The following is a 23,439-nucleotide window of genomic DNA, read 5'->3' on the forward strand; positions in this document are numbered from 1 at the left end:
TCCACAGAAGAGGAGCCTGAAAACTGAAGGCTCTGCCTCCCATTCTACTTTTAAATACTCTAGGAACAACAAGTAGGCCTGCAGTGTGAGAGCGAAGTGCTCTAATAGGGTGATATGGTACCACAAGGTCATTAAGATAAGATGGGGCCTGATTATTTAAGACCTTGTATGTGAGGAGCAGGATTTTGAATTCAATTCTAGATTAAACAGGAAGCCAATGAAGAAGAAATATGCTCTCTCTTTCTAGTCTTTATCTGAATTAAGAAGCAGAAAGTTAGCGGCCATCCAGGTCTTTATGTCTTTAAGACATTCCTGCAGTTTAACTAATTGGTGTGTGTTATCTGGCTTCATAGACAGATAGAGTTGGGTGTCATCTGCATATCAGTGAAATTATACCTATACTATCAGTGAAATTGTATATGTCTTCTAATGATACTGCCTAAGGGAAGCATGTATAATGTAAACAGAATTGGTCCTAGCACTGAACCCTGTGGAACTCCATAATTAACCTCAGTGTGTGAAGAGGACTCCCCATTTACATGTACAAATTGGAGTCTATTAGATAGATATGATACAAACCACTGCAGCGCAGTACCTGTAATACCTACAGCATGTTCTAATCGCTCTAATAGGATATTATGGTCGACAGTATCGAACGCTGCACTGAGGTCTAGCAGGACAAGCACAGAGATGAGTCCACTGTCAGAGGCCATAAGAAGATCATTTGTAACCTTCACTAAAGCTGTTTCTGTGCTGTGCTGAGCTCTGAAACCTGACTGAAACTCTTCAAATAAGCCATTCCTCTGCAGATGATCTGTTCACTGTTTGACAACTATTCTTTCAAGGATGTTTGATATGAAAGGAAGGTTGGAGATTGGCCTATAATTAGCTAAGACAGCTGGGTCTAGAGATGCTTTTTGAGTAAAGGTTTAACTACAGCCAGCTTGAAGGCCTGTGGTACATAGCCGATTATTAGAGATAGGTTGATCATATTTAAGATCGAAGCATTAATTAATGGCAGGACTTCTTTGAGCAGTTTTGTAGGAATGGGGTCTAAAAGACACGTTGATGGTTTGGAGAGTGTTTTCACATGGACAGGTGTACAAACAGATACTCACAGACACGCACTAAGCAGATTCTTAGTGTTTCTTCTCTCTCTCCCTTTCTCTATCCCTCTCTTTCTCCTCTATTTTTCTCTCCCTCTCCTTTTGTTGACTGGCCTGCAGGATTCCCCAACCTTATAAACAATATTTTGGCATACTGACCGAAACTAGCACCATTGATTAACTGATTGACAATGAGCTATGAGATCAGTTTTGCTGAAATGCAAACTCATTATCATCGATCAGCTGTCGTGAGTACCATTCACAGAGTGTTGGGGAATGGCTACAGTCACAGCATTGTAAGATAGTGAAAGCTGTACCCTGGGCCTCCTCCTCCTGTTTCATAGGAATGAAACAAAAATCATGTCAGGGGTAACCAAATTGTTGTGTTCAGAATTTTTGGAAGGAATCTCAGGAGAAAGGTTGGTCTTTTAAAAAAATAATTTACTTTGCTTTTGGCAGTTGAAATTACAAGTTTACACGGCACTGTGGACCTCTATGTGAACCAGCAGCATGTTTTACAAAAAGGATGACCCTCAAGTGGGCTGTACAACATTATATAGTGAGACAAAAACATAGATTATAGCAGCCATCTTCCTCCCGCACGGAGATGGCAGTCTTGGTGTCTGCTCCAAATCATCCTCGTATTTCCGTGACCTCATCTGGTATCTGCTCTCTCGTCTGTAAGAGAAAGAAAAGCAAAACACCTCTCTGCCTAGCCTTGTTAATCTAATGTTAATATCCATTGTTCTTCTAGCGATTCAAAGTTGGTTTAGAATATCATGTTCGGGACTCTCTGACCCAGAGTCTTATTCTAATCATAATCTATGTGTGTAAGCATATTTGCAGTTACCTCTCCGCACTGTAAGTAATTCCCTACAATATATAAGTCCGGAAAGTCACGCCGTATGAAGATTTTGACCTTCAAAAGACTAACTGACACATTTAGAAATTCATTCCTTGCCTGTAGTGGCCCAACACACACACACACACACACACACACACACACACACACACACACACACACACAAACAAAAAACACCTGCATCAATCAACATAGTATTTTAATCACAGAAAGCATGACTAGCTATTACAGTCAAAAATCACATATGCAAAGTAGAAATGAAAAAAAAAAATCTAAATTTCCGGTCTTTAAAGGCCATATACTGTCACTGATGAAACAATTCAACTGTTCACAAGGAATATTTTGTAAGAAAAAAAAATAACAACACAAAAGAATCACAAATATAGGGTCTGATGTCAGGTTCAATTTAAATTTCGGGAAATCCTAAACACTGTCATTGGCATCAGCGTTTAACTTGAGAGTAAACACTATCCTCAGCAAACTCAGTCTTCCTCTTTCCCCTTGTTTTTCTTTCAGAGAAATGCAGTGCAGCATAGTTTAGTTCTTCATCAGCTTCACTCTGTGTATTATTTTAAAAAGTAGTGATATAGTGATATCAAGTTGTTTTTGACAAATATTAACTGAATAACAATAATTTTAATTACTTACACAATCATGTACTGCTCGCTTTGAGGTCTTTTTTGCAGTATCTGATATAGCAAAGCAAATTACATGTATTACATAAACAACAAAAAAATAGAGTAGTGAAGTGCACCTAATGTGGCATTTAACTCACAAATTATTGTCAATGATCACTGACAACAATTATTTATTCACATAAATTTGTTTTTATGAATGAAGTACACAAAGGAACACAAATCACAATGCTACACCTCAATCGTCATTGAAAACATGTACAGTAATTGACTCTTTATAGTTTTACAGTATAACGTCTGTCATGTTTGTATAATCCATAGATTTTGGGTCTGGAAAATGTGACTGAAATAATTTTAGCCTTTTAAATAATTTCAGCTTTTTATAACACTTACCTTTAAATGGTTTACATACTCTTCGGTTGCAGATCAGGACAACATTTCCAAAGAGAGAAATGGCCAAGCAAACTATTAATATTGCCGTTAAAATGAATCCTGATTGTGTTGGCTGCACTACAAAAAACAAACCAAGAATCAATTCTCAAAAACTGTTATCAGCTTGGAATATATATTATATACAGTATAGATTAAAGTACTTAAGACCAAATACCTTCGATGTCCAGTTTAGTTCCATTTCCAAATAATATCTCCCCACATGTGGCCACAGCACAGTAGTAAGTCCCAGCATCAGAGGAGCTGACGTTCTTAGAGAAGCGATAAACACACCTCTCCTCTGAGTCTGATATTCTCTCACTTTCACTGTGTCTGTTTCCATCAGTGTAGATGATGCTTGGGTGTAATGGATCTGATCCAGCTCTGAACCAGAACACATTATAATCTCTGGGACACATCTTGTCAGAGTCAGAATAGACTGAACACTGGAGAGTCATTGAATTTCCTGAGCGCAGTGGATTTAACACTGTTGGCCATTGAACAACAGTATAATCTGATGCTGTCTCATTATTTCCTGCAGAATACAAAACACAAATACATTCTTTATAACATGACCTGAAACACTTTAAAGTTTATAAAAGTAGGACAGTCTATGACTAACTTACCTTTTACTAACAAATATGTTCCAGTCCATTCAAGATTAATCCACTCTAACATTCCACAGTGATAGATTCCCTCATCGTCTTGGACTGCTTTCAAAATGGTCAGGTTGCTAAATTTCTTATCATAATTTGCTTGAAATCTTGATTTAAATATTTCTTGACCATACTGAGGTGTTGCAGTTTTTAACAGTGACATTATTAATTTGAGAGTATCTCCGACACTCTGCTTGTACCAGTGGACTCCTTTACTGCTGACCCCATCGGGCAAAGCACATGTTATGTTCGCTGGTTCACCAAGCTGAACAGTTTTCACTGGAACTAGAGTATCTGAATTAGAATATAGAAAAGTTATAGTTTTCTCTAGTAAAGTAAAATGCTCACTTACATCCTTGATGAAGAAAAAGCAATACAATCCATAACATGACCATCGTGACACTGCTCCTTGTTGAGGACTTTGCTGGTATTTCACAGAATGAAGGAGGTGAAATCACTGTATTCGGTAAGACAGTAAGATGCTTCTGATTGGTCAGTACGGAATAGATTCAAATGTAGACTTCCTGTCACATTTGCCTCCTCCTGGGCTTTGCAAAAGCTCTCATTTTCTTTCATCTTGTATTGTAACTGCTCATTTTGTTAACTCGAACACTGTTCCCTACATGTTATAGTTATTCTTGTTAAAAACTATTCTTGATAAAACTTAAGCCCTAAAAGTGTAATCAGCACAGTTCTAACTGCTGTTTGTAGTATTTACTGCAAGAAATACCTCAGAAAAACATCACTTTTTTCATTTCAAAGGAAAGTTGGTAAGTTTAATGTTCATTTTGACTTATCATTGCATTTTGTACCTTTAAAGAGCTGACGAGAAGGCCTGAACTCATGTTGCTTCACTGAAGCAAATGATTTAGCCTTTTCAAAAACCAAAGCTCATGGGCATTTTTGGGAGCAAATTACATAGCAAACAGCTTAGTAGTTATTTAAATACTTAAAACACACAAACACACACACACACACGAACCCCATGGTGAAGTTAGAGGCTTGAAAACTTACAATGATTTCATGATTTCGGCAGTTTCACAACAGGTATCATGTCAATAGTTATGATATCACATCTATACATGTATGGCAAGAAAATTTTCCCTCTGTATAAGGCTCTGTATAAACTCTCATCAAGTGGGTGTTTGAGCATCAAATGAATTTTGTTCTGCATGATACATGCTTTATCCATGCCCCCATTTGAAGTAAGAAATGAAAAAAAAAAGTTAAAATTGTACAATGTGTCATTCATGAAGATTTCGCACACACACACACATATATGCACACACACACACACACACACACACACACACACACACATATATATATATATATACAGGGAGTGCAGAATTATTAGGCAAGTTGTATTTTTGAGGAATAATGTTATTATTGAACAACAACCATGTTCTCAATGAACCCAAAAAACGCATTAATATCAAAGCTGAATGTTTTTGGAAGTAGTTTTTAGTTTGTTTTTAGTTTTAGCTATTTTAGGGGGATATCTGTGTGTGCAGGTGACTATTACTGTGCATAATTATTAGGCAACTTAACAAAAAACAAATATATACCCATTTCAATTATTTATTTTTACCAGTGACACCAATATAACATCTCCACATTCACAAATATACATTTCTGACATTCAAAAACAAAACAAAAACAAATCAGCGACCAATATAGCCACCTTTCTTTGCAAGGACACTCAAAAGCCTGCCATCCATGGATTCTGTCAGTGTTTTGATCTGTTCACCATCAACATTGCGTGCAGCAGCAACCACAGCCTCCCAGACACTGTTCAGAGAGGTGTACTGTTTTCCCTCCTTGTAAATCTCACATTTGATGATGGACCACAGGTTCTCAATGGGGTTCAGATCAGGTGAACAAGGTGGCCATGTCATTAGTTTTTCTTCTTTTATACCCTTTCTTGCCAGCCACGCTGTAGAGTACTTGGACGCGTGTGATGGAGCATTGTCCTGCATGAAAATCATGTTTTTCTTGAAGGATGCAGACTGCTTGAAGAAGGTGTCTTCCAGAAACTGGCAGTAGGACTGGGAGTTGAGCTTGACTCCATCCTCAACCCGAAAAGGCCCCACAAGCTCATCTTTGATGATACCAGCCCAAACCAGTACTCCACCTCCACCTTGCTGGCATCTGAGTCGGACTGGAGCTCTCTGCCCTTTACCAATCCAGCCACGGGCCCATCCATCTGGCCCATCAAGACTCACTCTCATTTCATCAGTCCATAAAACCTTAGAAAAACCAGTCTTGAGATATTTCTTGGCCCAGTCTTGACGTTTCAGCTTGTGTGTCTTGTTCAGTGGTGGTCGTCTTTCAGCCTTTCTTACCTTGGCCATGTCTCTGAGTATTGCACACCTTGTGCTTTTGGGCACTCCAGTGATGTTGCAGCTCTGAAATATGGCCAAACTGGTGGCAAGTGGCATCTTGGCAGCTGCACGCTTGACTTTTCTCAGTTCATGGGCAGTTATTTGGTGCCTTGGTTTTTCCACACGCTTCTTGCGACCCTGTTGACTATTTTGAATGAAACGCTTGATTGTTCGATGATCACGCTTCAGAAGCTTTGCAATTTTGAGACTGCTGCATCCCTCTGCAAGATATCTCACTATTTTTGACTTTTCTGAGCCTGTCAAGTCCTTCTTTTGACCCGTTTTGCCAAAGGAAAGGACGTTGCCTAATAATTATGCACACCTGATATAGGGTGTTGATGTCATTAGACCACACTCCTTCTCATTACAGAGATGCACATCACCTAATATGCTTAATTGGTAGTAGGCTTTCGAGCCTATACAGCTTGGAGTAAGACAACATGCATGAAGAGGATGATGTGGACAAAATACTCATTTGCCTAATAATTCTGCACTCCCTGTATATATGAACACCCAGCACGCCCCTGCGGGCGGTTTATCCTTCAAGCTCGGGTCCTCTACCAGAGGCCTGGGAGCTTGAGGGTCCTGCGCAGTATCTTAGCTGTTCCCAGGACTGTGCTCTTCTGGACAGAGCTCTCCGATGTTATTCCCGGGATCTGCTGGAGCCACTCGCCTAGCTTGGGAGTCACCGCACCTAGTGCTCCGATTACCACGGGGACCACCGTTACCTTCACCCTCCACATCCTCTCGAGCTCTTCTCTGAGCCCTTGGTATTTCTCCAGCTTCTCGTGTTCCTTCTTCCTGATATTGCTGTCATTCGGAACCGCTACATCGATCACTACGGCCGTCTTCTTCTAGGATATACATATATATATATATATATATATATATATATATATTAGGGGTGCAACGATACACAAAATCCACAGTTCGGTTCGATACTTTGGTGTCACGGTTCAATATTTTTTCGATACAAAAAAAATGTTCATGCCTTTTTAATTTGTCATTTATTAAAATTATAAATATATGTTTTAACTCAAAAGTACAGTTTTTAAATTTAACCCTAACTCTTGTGCGTGTTTTTTATTTTGACAGCGAATGCGCACCTGCGGACCACTTATGTGCAGCCCTGGTTATTTAGCTCGTCATATTGCAGCCACAGAAATTCTTTTGTCCATGAAACCATAAAGCTGCACTTTCTTTTTGCCTTATAGTCTGATTTGTCATAACTTCTCCGTTTTGTGGTAAGCTTTTCTTTGGCTGTCACTTCTTCACCCTGACCTGTCTTATTTGGCTCAGCAGAACTGAAATGCTTTTACACACGGACTCACATAACGCTCAGCGATTCTCTGCGCGATCAACCTCTCACATGTTTAAGCTGCGGGAGATTTCACTTGTCATGTTTGCATAGTAAGCTAACGATTGATAAGACGATGTCAGAGGAATTGGTGCACAAATTATCATCACTCACCAATCAGTACTGTCGCTCTCTATACACAGTTTGCGTGATTGCAAAGTGAAAGCAAAAAACAAGCACAAATTCAAACGCGATTTCAATATGTCACATATTGACAGTGGCTCACCGATGCCAATGACATAATTACCCAGCTACATTTCCGAAAGAATGCAAAAGCATTGACATATATTTTTCCTTCCTACGATAGGCCGACGGGCAGGGCAGAGATAGATTTTGGTAGCCCGACTGGAAAAATCGCTAGCCCCAGGACGTCACATGAAAACCAAAATAGTTCCAAACGCCAGATCTGAATGAGGGTGGGGGAGGTTCAATTTGCCATGTTGCAAGGAGAGCTTAACTTCTGTCTCGATAGCTTGCCCTGCGCTCTTCCTTCTGACGATGCTGTCTGTGTTGAGCGCTCAGTGGATCTGCGCTCGACAGTGCAGCCTAGGCAGAGTAGTCGAACGCAGATTCACTGAGCGCTCAACACAGACAGCATCGTCAGAAGGAAAGTTGATAAAATAACTTTCAAATTTTGTATTGTCCGATACATATGCATACCGAACCGAAAGCACTGTATCGAACGGTTCAATATCGATACGAATATCGTTGCACCCCTAATGTGTATATATATATATATATATATATATATATATATATATATATATATATATATACATAAATAAATAAATAAATAAATGTACTTAATTATATTTTATTAGCCTTTTTCTGGGACTGTGTTGCCTTGACTGGAGTCCACCCCGGGGTAAAACATGTGTGAAACACCCCAAATAGAAGGTGTCAAACAGGCGTCCACGTCAGATACCCACACACAACCTTGTTGACTCCTTCTAATGTCGCAAAAGCAGAAATTGTACCTCTACTCTGATCCCCTATCGAATAATTCACTTCACACAGTCACTAAAACTTAGTTTAAAAGTCTTGAGATGTTTTTTTTATTTACTACTAGGATGTCATGGTCATAAATAAAGGAACAAATTTAGAAAGGTAATTCTCAGCTGTCTCTTCAACACAACACAACTGTCCAGGTTACCCTCCATGACACTGAGCCTTTTATGCAAATATCGACATGTGTTATATTGTAATTTGTAATTGTAACTGTTTTAAACAGTTTCCTGCAAAATTATTAGCTATTATTTCACATCTATTTGAAATTATATCCTAAGTACATTTCCTGTCGAGAACATTTTTAGACACTACACTAAAGACCATTTATATCCTAGGAGAAGAAAAGGCAATGTAATCCTTAGCTGCTTATTGATTGACGTGGTTATTTGAAATCTGTGAAAGACACTTATGATTGGAACATCAAATAGTGCAAAAGTACAGTTATTTCATATGTCTAAGCGGCTAGTTACTAGTCTAGTAACTACTAGTTGTTATGTACTGCAAGAAATAATTAACATTCACATTACAGAGTAAACTTACAGGTTGAACCTGTTATTTGTCTGGGTGTGTGATGTTTTGTCCTTCAAAGGTGTCAAAGAGCAGTCTGAATGACTGCCCTTCACAAAGTGAGCTACATTAGCCCCTTCATGAGCCAGAAAAAAATTTACATTTTGTTAAGCTAATTCTGTGTCTTTTAAGAACTTTTGAGTTAAGTTGACAGTTTTCAGTAAAATTAGGAATACGTTCTTTATATTTTTCCATTTTCAATGAAAGAAATAAGTGTTAAAAGACACACTTTTAGTTTCCAGTGCGTTCTAATTTCTTCCTTCCTCCTGTAGTTTTACTTCCTGACAAATGCAGTGCAGCATAGTTCAGCTAATGTCCACCTTCCACCTTCAGTCTATACAAAATAGTAAAAATCATACTGTTATATAAAGCTACTGGAAATCTTTTCCCTGAATTAACAAATATGATTTAGTCTTATCACTTACATGTTCATTGACAATTCTTTGCCTGACAATTTTACTTTCTTTAGTTTAAAATGAACTTTTTGACTTTTGTTTCTCTTTTAGGATGTGGGGAAAGAGACAAGGGGATCAACCACTGTAAGAGGTGAGCCCGGATAAATCTGAAAACGGCATTTGTGTATACACAATCACTTTCACAGAGTTTTGCATCCACACTGAAACTGTCAGGTGTTGCTGTGTGCAGGCAGGAATAGGACCCAAAGTGCAGACAGTCATAGGTTGTGTCCCAATTCAGGGTCTGCACGCTTGAAGTACGCATTTTAAGTGCGGTTACGTCACCGCCACGCGACGACGGCTGTCCCAATTCGAAGTGTACTTCAAATGCATACTCCAAATGCGCCGTCGATTTCCCAAATATCAAGCGTGGTCCGGTGCACGCTTCGTGGTCCCATATATCCCACAATTCATAGCGCGGCGGTGGGTGTGGATAATTTTGCCGCAAAATACGGCAGAAGGGAGCGGCCGAAGAGTTTTTTTTTTTCCAAACTTTATTGAAATTATAAAGCGAACAGTCAGTCATTCTAGTTCAGTTTGCACAGTAGGCATACAAGGCAAATAAGAGTAACAATATACAGTACAATGAAATAAGGATAAATAAATAAAGGATAAAAAAAAGAAAAAAAAAAGGGGGGGGGGGGGGGGAATGTGACAGACTTCAAAACAACTTTGTACTTGAAAGTTGTGACAGCTCATTCCTTAAAATTTCTGAATGAATTTCAATCAATGATAAACCTTTTTTATTGGAAGTTAATTTAAGAGAGTTTAAGTAATATTCAATTTCAATCAAAAACAAATTAAATGATGGGGTTAAGTCTTGAAATTGACATGTATGTATATGGAATTTCCCTAATAAGATGGAGCGGCCGAAGAGTGAACTGTCAAAAGTATTGAATATGACGTCACTTATTTATGTGCGAATTTTTAATAATTAAAGTCAGTCATATATCCACAAACACAACAAGCTGAAAGTCAGTGATTGATATATATCTCTATATCTATCTATATCATAATAATCTGACAATACCATAATATTGGCCATATTATATTTACATTACCACAGTGAGATGATTTTAGTCTCATGAACAACATTAACTAATTGTTATTTACTAACTAATCTTAAAAGACTGTTCAGCACAGAAATGAAGCCCAACAATCATGTTTTACAGTCCCGTGGTCTCAGCCTCAGATACTCAACTAATCAAAGTGATGTCATGACAAAAATGTATGACTAACAAAACATTTTTCTCCTTCATTTCTGTCAAACAAAGCTGTATGTAACGTGTCTCGCGGTTAGTATTATGGTTGCTAGGCAACCTGAACAGCGCGACGAAGCGTATACCGTCCCATTTCACAAGCCTCTCACTTCCGCACTTCTCGTACTTATAGTACGCACCGTACGTAGTACGCGTACTTCAAGCGTGCAGACCCTGAATTGGGACACAGCCTTAGACAAAAGGTGAACTTAAACTCAGACTTATTGCTTGATGGCAAACAGAACTAGCAACACTGGGAATACAAATAATAAACTGAAGACAACAAATAATAAACTGAAGACAACAAATAATAAACTGAAGACAACAAATAATAAACTGAAGACAACAAATAAACTGAAGACAACAAATAAACTGAAGACAACAAATAAACTGAAACGGCAAACAGACAGACCACACAGCAAGATGAGCGTAGATCACGACACGGACACAGAGAAACACAGGGCTTAAATACACAGAGGGAGCAATCAGGGAATGGGTAACAGGAGGGAAACACAGCTGGGGCAAATCAGGCCTAACGAGACAAGGGGAAGCAAAACCAGATACATTAACATCAAAATAAAATAAAAAATAAAACAGAAAACATAACACAGACTGAACTAAAGATACAGACTCACATGCAGGCACTGCAACAGAGGGAACAGAGACATGGGACCAGGGCAGACAGACACTGACTGGACACGGGGATATAGCAACTAAGGATTACACAGAGACATAAACCATAAGACATAAGTCTAACGAAGAAACCAAAGAATAGAAATGATAAATAATACAATAAACTCAAAACCCTGGGTCAACAACCCAGACATCCTAACAGAAACGGCCGAAAACACTTCCAGTACTGCGCATATGTGAAATGCAAGATGATTCGACCTGTGTCATTTCTGTCTGCCAAAATTAAGAGCAAACAAAACAACTACTGTATAATGCCTTCCGCTATCTTAGTTTAAGTGGTCACATGACTGCATCACATGACTAAAATGTGTCATCGTTTTTGAAAAGGCTCCGGGTTCGCTGTCCACACTGCGACACGAAAACGGCGTTTTCAAATGTATCAGCTTTGGAGAGCGTTTTCAAAACGCTGCGTTTTCCTTGACCGAAAACACCGTCTCAGTGTGGACAGAAGGCCAAAATGGAGAGAAAAAGATGCGTTTTCATACAAAAACGTATTAGTGTGGACACGGCCCTAGTCAGTGCCCCGCGATGGCTGCTCTCTCTCACTTAAGCTTGGGTTTTGTTAAAAGATGTTAGCTACTGCTCATCGTTGTCTGCAGGCTTTATTAGATGAAAATGTCCACAGCCTCTGCAAAAAACAAGGCTTATGAGCAGTTTCTTTGAGCAAATTACACCAGAAACAAGCCAGTAGTTGTTTAAACACTTTGAAAGAAAAAAAAGGCACACACACATATTAACCCCTTGGTGAAACAATAGGAAAAGCTACAATAATGCCAGATTTTGACTATATGATTTAAGCTTTGATTTACATTAGGTTGCTCTATCTGAATCTGTAGCACATTTTCTACCACTGATAGTGGTCTACAGTCCAGAGCAATCGATTTGCGGGAGAATTTGTAAGTTTGTCCGATGTTGACCTAATAATTTTGGTCCTGAAGCCAGTCATTTTATCAAGTTTGGGCAGCCAACATCTTTTGTTGGTACTCAAACTGCTAGCGCTAACAGCTCCCACAGTTTCTTTGCTCGCTGCAACATGTTTTGCATTTAGATGGTACCGTAAGGTTGAAGTGCTTCAGTGGTATGCAAACTCCTTTTTTCCACAGTTTGCACAAAACCACAATTTTTTTAATTGGGTAGTCTTTTGAATGGAATGCAAAGTGCAATTGAATGCGTAAATTTTTTTTAACGCATCATTTTTTCAAATTAATTAATCACAATTAATGCATTAAGTCCCATATGTGTGTGTGTGGGTGTGTAATTTACTTAATGCATGCTCAGTGCACATTGCTTATTCCTAACCTGTGAGCTGCTACCTATTCTTCTATCCAAACTTTCATCCATTTTTCTACCCTTTGTCTGTGTTGCACAGGCTGGAGTCTGCACTGGGGTAGGACATGTTAGAAACAAACAGTCATCCAACTAAGATACTCACACCACCTTTTGATGTTGCAAAAGCAGAAGTAGTAGCTCTACTCTGATCCCCTACTGAATGACTGTGCTCTTAACCTAGTTACTAATAGTCTTGAGTGGAAACACATTTCTTCCACCTTTAATCTAAGTCTTTTTCTTTTAGTCGTTACTTACACCTCATGGTCATTATAGTAAAGGCACAAGACAAGTGAATCCCAGCTGTCCCATCAACTCAACACAACAGACAAGGACAGTGTCTGCATCACTACAGATGTTGACTAATCCCTATGATAGTGTCCTACTCTATTCATTTTCTGCACAATGTGCGTTTCTGAGATTTGCAAATCATTGTATGCTATTTTTATTTACAGTTCACAATCTGCACAAAGCTCAGTCATTTTTCACATATTTATTAACTCTCATTGTCGATACCCTGCTGCTAATCGCAGTAATTTTAAAAGTTTCTTCCTTTTCCTTTTCTGAAGTTTATGCCCTTCAGATGAAGTCAGTCATTAAAAGCTTACTGTTTTCTAAGTCTGATATGTAAGAATTTACTGTGGTGAAATATTTATTTATTATTCTTTGAAATTCACAGCATTTTGTGCTGTTGAAATTTTAGAGTAATTCAAATCCGATACTTCAGTCAAATAGCACTAATAGCCAAGTGGAAGGAGATTTAATTCTGGTGTGTTAAAACATGTATTTGGTTACATTTTATTGGACAATCTTAAGAATACGTCAAAATATTCTTTAAAGAATCTGGTTATATTTTGGCAAAGTCTTTCAGTGGACAACTGGTACATGAGCATTATCTCTACTGGACTGTGACTAGAGTTTATGTTAAAGCACAGAAGGGATGTCAGCAATGGGCAAGGAAGGGCTGCTAAATCTTTACTAGATTTATGATGGCAGTGTGAAATCGCACTTGTTGTGTCCTTGAACCAGAGCTTTGGAGTGGCTGTTAGCAGGCAGGCTGGATTCCTAGTTACAACATAATTGATTAGAGAGAGGCCAGGTAGGTATTTTGCAGGTAAATTTATTTGCAGCAGGTAAATCCAGCTGTTATACTGTAGATTTGTTTGAGTCGTGATCGTTGTTGCCAACTCCCATGTTTTGGCCAAGCTCAAGCTGTTGGACAAACCCAAACCATTTTATTTTCACCACTGTGCTTGACAGTTAGTGTTAGGTGTTTGTCTATAAGCTAATGATGGATGAGTGACGAAATGTTTCTCCCACTGAAAACGCTACGTCCAGATAAACAGAATCAACCTTTTGGGAAGTGCAGGTCAGGTCATCTCTCATTCAATTGTAGAATCCCACCATAGTGTCTCCTATGTAGGAATGCGTGATATTTTTCCCCCCAAAAAAGTCAAAGAGCAATTTGGACAAGTGCCCCTTGCAACCTTGTTTGATTCTTTAGCCCTTTCCAAAGCCAGGAATAACATCTATTTTATGTCGCAAATTCAATGGCAAATCATGTTGGTGCAAGACTAAAGTCAGAATAATTAAATTTATAGTGAAAAAAATTTCTAATCTCAATCAATTTGAAAGTGGATGCAGACAGACTGAACTGACTTAAGCTAGTCACGATTAACACTGTGAGCCAATATTGATATCGTGAGTCATGTTGTTAATTTAAGCATTTGTAAAATCACACAGAAACAAAACAAGAACAGGCAAACACAATAATATGTAAATAACAGTATATGCAAAACATCATGTTTTCAGCAAAATCAGGAATAAGTTCTTTGTATTTTCTATTTCCAATTAAACAAATCAGTATTAAAAGACAGGTTTTGTATAGACACACTTTCACACTCTGCTTTTATATGAGAATACACCGTTTCCTCAGTTTCCAGTTCATTCTTCTTCTTCCTTCCTCTTGCACTTTTATTTCCAGAGAAATGCAGTGCAGCATAATTTAGATCATGTCCACTTTCAGTCTATGCAAAATAAAATTCATATTGTTATATAAAACTACAGTAAATCGTTTCCCTGAAATAACAATTATGACTTAGTCTTATTACTTACATGTTCATTCATTGTTTGGCTCAAGGCATCTTGTCTTGCTTGTGAAGAGCTGTTTTCTGGGCATAATGTTGATTTAAAGAAATAAAAATCCACATTACCTCATGCTTTCAATTGTGGACTTGACAATTTTACTTTTTTAAAAATTAAAATTATGTTCTTGAACTTGATGTGTTCAAATGTAATAGGGTGTGCACTCAGCAGCTAATATCAAGTGTAAAAGTGTATATAACATATGTACCAAATACAATTTATTGAAAATGATTTAGTATGATTTTTTAAGAGTCAGTGAATAACACTTACCTTTAAATTGTTTACATGCTACTCTTGGAGTTCGGCAACAGATGCAAACAATAGTGAGAATCACAGAAATAAACAAGCAGATTACTGTTATAACCAGCACAGTAAATTCAGAACCTGCCTTTTGCTCTAGAAAAAAAGGAAAGAAATGATTAATGATTCTGAAAGACACAGAAAACTAGCTGTCATATTATTCAAAGTCCTACCTATTTGAAGTTTAGTTCCATTTCCAAAGAATAATTCCCAACACGTGGCCACAGCACAGTAGTAAGTCCCTTCATCAGACGAGCTGACAATTTTAGAAAAAGTATAATTGCAACTCTTCTGGGGGTCAGATCTCTTATCACATTCTTTACTTTTGTTTCTGTCAGTGTAGATTAATTTTGGATAACTTTTATGTGATCCAGCTCTGAACCAGAGCACGGTGAGATCTCTGGGACATGTCTTTTTGTCAGAGTCAGAGAAGACTGAGCACAGAAAAGTCACTGAGTTTCCTGGTTCCTGGACTGTTATCAGCGGTGTCTGAACAACAGTATAGTCTGATGTTCTTTGAGTGCGTCCTGGATTAAATAAAACAGTGTTAGCAAATGTGACTTTAGGTGTTACACAGTTGTGTGCCTTGCATTGAAATATTTCACTTGGAATATCTTATGAAATCACTAAAATTAGTTTAAAAAAATAGATAAAATGTATCTTAGATTTTATGAAATGTAAATTATTATGTCAGTTTTCAAAACATGTTTATTAATGATGTTATTTTTTCTTAACACTGCTGCTTTATTGGTTAAAGTTAGGGAAAACTTATAATTAGATCGCATTATTACCTTTGACTAACAAATATGTGCTGCTCCATTCAGTATTCTTGAACCACTCGGTGATTCCACAGTGGTAGATTCCCTCGTCCTCTTGGTTTGCCCTCAAAATGGTCAGATTGGTGGAATTTTCATTGTAATTAACCTTCCATCTTGATTGATTAAACTCAGCAGAAAACTCAGGTTGTGCAGATTCCTTCAGTGTCCATATTAATTTTAGAGAGTCCCCGGTACTCTGCTTGTACCAGTCGACTTCTCTACGGTTGAACTGTGAATTCTTACGCAGATCACATGTGAAGGTTACAGTTTCACCAAGTTGAACTGAAGTTATCGGGATAAGTGTATCTAAATTGAAAGAAAACATACAGAATCTACAATATTAAGTCACAATGATTATTAAAAACCATGAAAACAATATGAATATGAACATGAATACAGAATACACGGAATACGAAATAAAATAAAGAAAAAACTTACATCCTTGATGGAGATAAAGCAGTGTAACCAATAACACGATCATCTTGACAGTGTCTCTTTTCTTGAGCTTGAAGGTATTTCATTGACTGTAGGAGGTATTACAGCATGTCACACTGTCAAATGAATCTGATTGGTTACCACAGAATAAAGGTTCAAGTGCACTTCCTGTCACACATTTCTGTTGTCCAGGGCAGGTCATCTCTTCCTTATAGTGATGGGTTGTTCGCGAACGAAATGGCTCTTAGAGCCGACTCTTTGACGTGAACGACGCGAGCCGGCTCCTTATCGCGAGCCGTCACGTGGGTTTTTTTTTTTCTTTCTCTCAGCCTCTCTCTCGCACTTTTTTTCCGCTTCACTTCGCACCTGAGCCTTGTGCTTTATGCTGGGCAGAGGGGGGAGGGGCGGTAGTTACACTCAGTAGCACAGGAACAGAGCCAGAGAGAGAGAAAGAGAGAGCAGGGACAACAACGTCACATTAGAAAGGTGTAGTAATCATCCACAACTATTTTTGGTTGCAGATGATAAAGGATTCAGAAAGTTTATTCATGCAGGCCCATATGACAGAGAATATGCATCTTCTTTTTGTTTTCATATTATAATTTATATTTAATTGTGTTGTGGTTTGCAGTGTTTTGTGTTGTTTTCACTTTAAATTTGTAAAAGGAAAAAGCTGAAAATTTAAATAGTTAAAAGTTGAAATGTGAATAGTTGATTTTTGTATTAGATGATTTATTTATTACATTTTATGTGGAGTGAAAAAACAAAAGTATATTTACAGTGGCCCCTACAGACAAAGCACATACAAACTTCAAATCACGTACGAACTCTGAAGCATGTACAAACTCCAAAACACGTAAAAACACGTACAAACTTCAAAACACGTAAAAACTCCAAAACACGTAAAAACACGTACAAAAAACAGAAGCACATAAAAACTCAAAACACGTACAAAAGACAACAGAAGTGCTCCAGGATGCTGGGCGCAGTGTTGAGCCTTTGTTATCTTGTGGCTACACAAGCCAGCAAGTACCAATGACTGGATTTGGTGTGTGGTAGTAACAGGTAAATGAACTTTTTTTTAAATTATTTGAATATATATGAGTGCCTGTGTATAAATACACAAACAATACACACATGCTTTCAATTGTGTAATTTAAGTGATCTAGTAGCTCTGCTTTGGAAGTTCAGTTCATGCTAGAAATGTGTTTTGGAGTTTGTACGTGTTTTGTCTCTAGGGGCCACCGCATATATTTATATATAAACATATACAAATAAAACCACTTTTTTTTAACGTTAGTAATTCCTTTTGTGCATAATTTTATATTATTGTTAATAATGAATTAATTAAAGCAACAAAACAACCTGAAGAGCCGGTTCGGAGCCGAAAGAGCCGGCTCTTTTTAGTGAGCCGAACCGAAAGAGCCGGATCTCTAAAAAGAGCCGGAAATCCCATCACTACTTCCTTATATATTTAGCCATTTTAATTATAAGGTAAATTCCTTTTCTAATTAATGTTAGGGGTTCATCTTGTAGTTGTTTCGTCTTTACTTTCGAATATTTACTCTCTGTCCTCATTGTGTGTCAGCAGGTTCTTCTACGAAGTGATTGTATTGGTCAGTTGTTCATATCATTTCAAACAACCCTTTTAAGTGTTCAGTGTTTCTCAATAGACATGATGGATCCTTACCAGTCTAAAATGTTCATCTTTAAAATGTAAAAAATAAAATAAAATTAAAATGTTAATGTAATGATACAGGGAGTGCAGAATTATTAGGCAAATGAGTATTTTGTCCACATCATCCTCTTCATGCATGTTGTCTTACTCCAAGCTGTATAGGCTCGAAAGCCTACTACCAATTAAGCATATTAGGTGATGTGCATCTCTGTAATGAGAAGGAGTGTGGTCTAATGACATCAACACCCTATATCAGGTGTGCATAATTATTAGGCAACGTCCTTTCCTTTGGCAAAATGGGTCAAAAGAAGGACTTGACAGGCTCAGAAAAGTCAAAAATAGTGAGATATCTTGCAGAGGGATGCAGCAGTCTCAAAATTGCAAAGCTTCTGAAGCGTGATCATCGAACAATCAAGCGTTTCATTCAAAATAGTCAACAGGGTCGCAAGAAGCGTGTGGAAAAACCAAGGCGCCAAATAACTGCCCATGAACTGAGAAAAGTCAAGCGTGCAGCTGCCAAGATGCCACTTGCCACCAGTTTGGCCATATTTCAGAGCTGCAACATCACTGGAGTGCCCAAAAGCACAAGGTGTGCAATACTCAGAGACATGGCCAAGGTAAGAAAGGCTGAAAGACGACCACCACTGAACAAGACACACAAGCTGAAACGTCAAGACTGGGCCAAGAAATATCTCAAGACTGGTTTTTCTAAGGTTTTATGGACTGATGAAATGAGAGTGAGTCTTGATGGGCCAGATGGATGGGCCCGTGGCTGGATTGGTAAAGGGCAGAGAGCTCCAGTCCGACTCAGACGCCAGCAAGGTGGAGGTGGAGTACTGGTTTGGGCTGGTGTCATCAAAGATGAGCTTGTGGGGCCTTTTCGGGTTGAGGATGGAGTCAAGCTCAACTCCCAGTCCTACTGCCAGTTTCTGGAAGACACCTTCTTCAAGCAGTGGTACAGGAAGAAGTCTGCATCCTTCAAGAAAAACATGATTTTCATGCAGGACAATGCTCCATCACACGCGTCCAAGTACTCCACAGCGTGGCTGGCAAGAAAGGGTATAAAAGAAGAAAAACTAATGACATGGCCTCCTTGTTCACCTGATCTGAACCCCATTGAGAACCTGTGGTCCATCATCAAATGTGAGATTTACAAGGAGGGAAAACAGTACACCTCTCTGAACAGTGTCTGGGAGGCTGTGGTTGCTGCTGCACGCAATGTTGATGGTGAACAGATCAAAACACTGACAGAATCCATGGATGGCAGGCTTTTGAGTGTCCTTGCAAAGAAAGGTGGCTATATTGGTCGCTGATTTGTTTTTGTTTTGTTTTTGAATGTCAGAAATGTATATTTGTGAATGTGGAGATGTTATATTGGTTTCACTGGTAAAAATAAATAATTGAAATGGGAATATATTTGTTTTTTGTTAAGTTGCCTAATAATTCTGCACAGTAATAGTCACCTGCACACACAGATATCCCCCTAAAATAGCTAAAACTAAAAACAAACTAAAAACTACTTCCAAAAACATTCAGCTTTGATATTAATGAGTTTTTTGGGTTCATTGAGAACATGGTTGTTGTTCAATAATAAAATTATTCCTCAAAAATACAACTTGCCTAATAATTCTGCACTCCCTGTATAGGCGTGTTAGGGGTTTAAGTCCTGTCTGGGACCATGTTTAAACTTTCCTTTCAGTCATTGATTATTATCATTTTCACATCCTGCCCGGTTAGGTTTAGGCAATACATCTAGGTTAGATCTCGAGTGTTATCTGATTTACAGTGCTCTGTCATATCTAAGAGTGAAGACCCCAGCATAAATTTTACATGCATTTATCTCTATGTCCAATAGAGGTTGCTTAAGTCTAAAACTTAAATAGTCATAATTGCAGCTTGCCCAATGGAACTATGGGGTCCATTTGTGGTGTGTGGACCATTTTTGTGTTTGCTGCACAGCTATTTAGTGAGCCAAACACACTTCCAGCAACTTCAGATAGAAGAGTTATAATGGGGGGGGGGTGTTGTCCCTTTTGAAAATTAGGGAAGATCATAATGTTTTAATGTAGCTTTGAAACAACAAACAGTTTCACCATAGTTTACCACTTCAGAAACAGCTTTTCCCTATCGGAAGAATTATTAAGTATCAGAAATGTATATCAACAAAGTCAACACAAAACTAATCTGGAAGACTGGCTCTGTGATCGGCTTGAAGCTGGACACTCTGGCAGAGAAGAGGACAATAAAGAAACTGATAGACAATATGGACAATGTTGGGCATCCTCTGCATATGTACATAAATAACCAGCGGAGTCTGCTCAGCGACAGGTTGCTTCTCCCTAGGTCTAGAACCAACAGACTTAAAAACTCCTTTGTCCCACACACTATCAGACTGTTTGACTCCTTCCTGAAGGGGAGGGGGAAGTAGAAACATCTATCTATCTATCTATCTAGGCTCAAATACAGTGTTAATAAAGACTTTGTGTACAGTGTCCAAAATTAACTGCCTTACTGATCATTGTATTTAGATGCCATCATCTGCACTGTTTCATTCTAAATCCCATTCTTTACGAGAGTATAACACTGAGCTACACATAGCAATAAAATAAGGTACTGTGCAAAATGTTGTGCCACCTCTCATTTCTTTATATTTATTACCAAAATAGGAAATAGGAGAGTGATTTACTGAAAGTTGCACAAATAGAGGAAAACAGTACATATAACAAAAAAAATCTTATACAATTCTAATGACTTTCAAAGTCAATATTTGGTATGTAAATACTTTTTTTTAGGCAAACCACTTTTTTAGCATCCTCTGCTTCTGCAGTTTACTTAAGTTTCCCACACAGCATGCTACTATTCACTAAGTTTTCAGCTAATTGCTTTTGGGAAATGCCTTGTTGCCCGTCAAACTGCAACAGCCTGTTTGTAACAAAACATTTCAAATTACAATTAAAAACTGGTTCTGTGCTAATTCATCTGTTATGACTATAAATGAGTGAAAAAACAGCCAAATGTCCAAAGTAAAACTTTTGAAAGACCTTTAGAAAGCCTGGGGAACTACTGCCCAAGAGCACTAAAAAATTACAAGAAAGTTGCTCCTTGTGAAAGTTACTTAAGCTACTTAAAATTTTGTTCAGCTGCAACACAATCCCACAATATAGTTTCTAAGACTTTGACAAACCCCATCTTAACATACACCAGACAAAGATAAATATGAGTGAGACAAAACATTGTTTTGGGCCTGCAATTTATTGAAAACACAGCTTAAAATGAAACAGGCTGTTTTACAGCTAATCAAAAGTTTACGACCACACCTCCACAAAAATACGTATACCCCCCCAAAAAAGAAATCAAAGTTCCAAATATGAATTTAGTAATGAGTAGTTCCACCGTTGTTGTTGATCACTTCAAAAAATTATTGGGGCGTGCTTGATGCAAGCGTTTCCATGAGGTGAGTGGGAACATTTATCCAAGAGGTGAAGACGGCCGCACGAAGGGCATCTACTGTCTGGAACTGTTTTCTATTCTTGTAAACTTTCCTTGCCATCCATCCCCAAAGGTTCTCAACTGGATTTAGATCAGGGGAACACACAGAATGCTCCAAAAGAGGTGATGTCATTCTCCTGGAAGAAGTCACTTGTCCTGCAGGCATTGTGTACTGTAGCGATGTCTTTTTGAAAACACCCAGTAGTTACCACACAGACGGGGGCCCTCAGTCATGAGGGATGCTCTCTGCAACATCTGGACATAGCCAGCGGCCATTTGGCACCCCTGCACCTCCTGAAGCCCCATTTTTCCACAGAAGGAAAAAGCACCCCAGACCATTATGGCGCCCCCTCCACTGTGGCAAGTAGAAAACATTTCAGGTGGGATCTGCTTTTCATGCCAATAATGTTAGAAACCATCAGGACCATCAAGGTTACATTGTTTCTCATCAGAGAATAAAACTTTGTTCCACCTTTCAGCGTCCCATGTTTGGAGCTCTCTTACAAAGCCCAAATGGTCAGTTCTTTGCAGTTCAAGGAGACGAGGCCTTTAAAGATGTTTTTTGTTTTTGAAGCCCTTCAGTCTCAGATGCCACCAGTAATGGCCTTAATTTAGGTCAAGGATCGTCCAGTGTCTTGACGGATAGTAAGTAAGTAAAATTTATTTATATAGCGCTTTTCACAGATAAAAATCACAAAGTCCTTTACAACACAGGAAATGGGAATATAAAAACAATATAACAGTAAATAAAACAATGTAAAACAATAAAACTATAAAAACAGCATAAGAAGAAATTAATCAAATGCTTTTCTAAATAAAAATGTCTTCAGTTGTTTCTTAAAAGAATCAATGCAGTCCGTGCAGCGAAGAGACAGTGGCAGAGAATTCCACAACCGTGGTGCCACAGTCTGAAAGGCCCGATCACCACGAGTTTTAAAACGAGTGCGCGGTACCACCAGCAGTCTCTGATCTAATGACCTTAAAGCCCGAGAAGATGTATGTGGTTTCAGCAGGTCAGATAAATATTGAGAAGCCTGACCATGTAGGGCCCTAAAGGTTAGAACTAAAATTTTAAAATGAAACCTAAAATTTACAGGCAACCAATTGGATCCTCCAGTTCAGTGCTGGTGAAATTTTTGGGGGTCTTCCACTAGACTTTTTTGTTTCATAACCCTCAGGATCATTTAGGAAATTGTCGTACTACGTCTTACTTCAGCATCGCTGCTAGAGTGAGACACACTGCTTATGCAGTTCAACAACATGACCACGTTCAAAACGGGAAAGTTTTTTTGTCTTTGCCATCAGAACGTCATGACAGTGTGACTACCGGACAGAGGATAACGAATAATAATAACACAATTTAACACAGAGTTGGCCTTTTAAAGGAATGTGCTCCTAAACTTTTGAGCAGCTGTAAAACAGCCTGTTTCAGTCTAAGCATTGTTTTCAATAAATTGCACGGTAAAAAAAAATGTTTTGTCTCATTCCAATTTCTTCTTGTTATCTGATGAAGCTCTACTTGGAACCTTGTTAGAGAGATAACAAGGTGTGTCAACACTAGTGATGTGCGGATTGATCTTGAAATATCGATTCCTCCGATACCAATCATTTATGTTCTAGAATCGATTCTCATATTAAAATATCGATATTTTAGTAACTTAGGGTAAATTTGTAGTTTATAATTAACAGGAACACAGTGGAAAGAAACTATATCATTCGGATTGTCTACATTCAAAGGAACTACTTCCTCTTCCGCCTTTCATAGTCATGTGCGAAATACGGCTGTATAAATGTCTCGCAGCCCCTTGGCGTGCGCACTCACAACAATGGCTGAGCG

General features: G+C 38.3%; 3 protein-coding genes across 4 annotated transcripts in view; all 3 read right to left on the reverse strand.

Annotated features, from left to right (window-relative positions):
• The window catches only part of LOC309712848 (signal-regulatory protein beta-2-like), a 71,366-nt gene that overhangs the window by 24,419 nt on the left and 23,508 nt on the right, over nt 1–23,439 (reverse strand). The window lies entirely within an intron of this gene.
• On the reverse strand, nt 1,603–4,200 carry LOC309712920 (signal-regulatory protein beta-2-like). Of its 2 annotated transcripts, none has more exons than XM_082544127.1 (6): nt 4,041–4,200; nt 3,659–3,982; nt 3,211–3,567; nt 2,997–3,113; nt 2,617–2,657; nt 1,603–2,527 (listed from the first exon to the last, which is right to left on the reverse strand). In XM_082544127.1, exons 1-6 carry the CDS (start codon nt 4,081–4,083, stop codon nt 2,411–2,413), a joined length of 999 nt encoding a protein of 332 aa, XP_082400253.1. In that variant the 5' UTR covers nt 4,084–4,200; the 3' UTR covers nt 1,603–2,410. The 2 variants fall into 2 exon arrangements, 1 of the variants encoding a protein (XP_082400253.1); XR_014278454.1 differs by having other exon boundaries at nt 2,499–2,527; nt 2,997–3,108.
• On the reverse strand, nt 13,312–17,314 carry LOC309712777 (uncharacterized protein). The gene is made up of 6 exons (XM_082543844.1): nt 16,439–17,314; nt 15,974–16,306; nt 15,356–15,709; nt 15,153–15,278; nt 14,853–14,908; nt 13,312–14,764 (listed from the first exon to the last, which is right to left on the reverse strand). The coding sequence occupies exons 1-6, from the start codon at nt 16,479–16,481 to the stop codon at nt 14,579–14,581; spliced, it is 1,098 nt and encodes a 365-aa protein (XP_082399970.1). The 5' UTR covers nt 16,482–17,314; the 3' UTR covers nt 13,312–14,578.

Source organism: Aulonocara stuartgranti, assembly GCF_965226115.1.
Source record: "Aulonocara stuartgranti genome assembly, chromosome: 2".
NCBI classification, from domain to species: Eukaryota; Metazoa; Chordata; class Actinopteri; order Cichliformes; family Cichlidae; genus Aulonocara; species Aulonocara stuartgranti.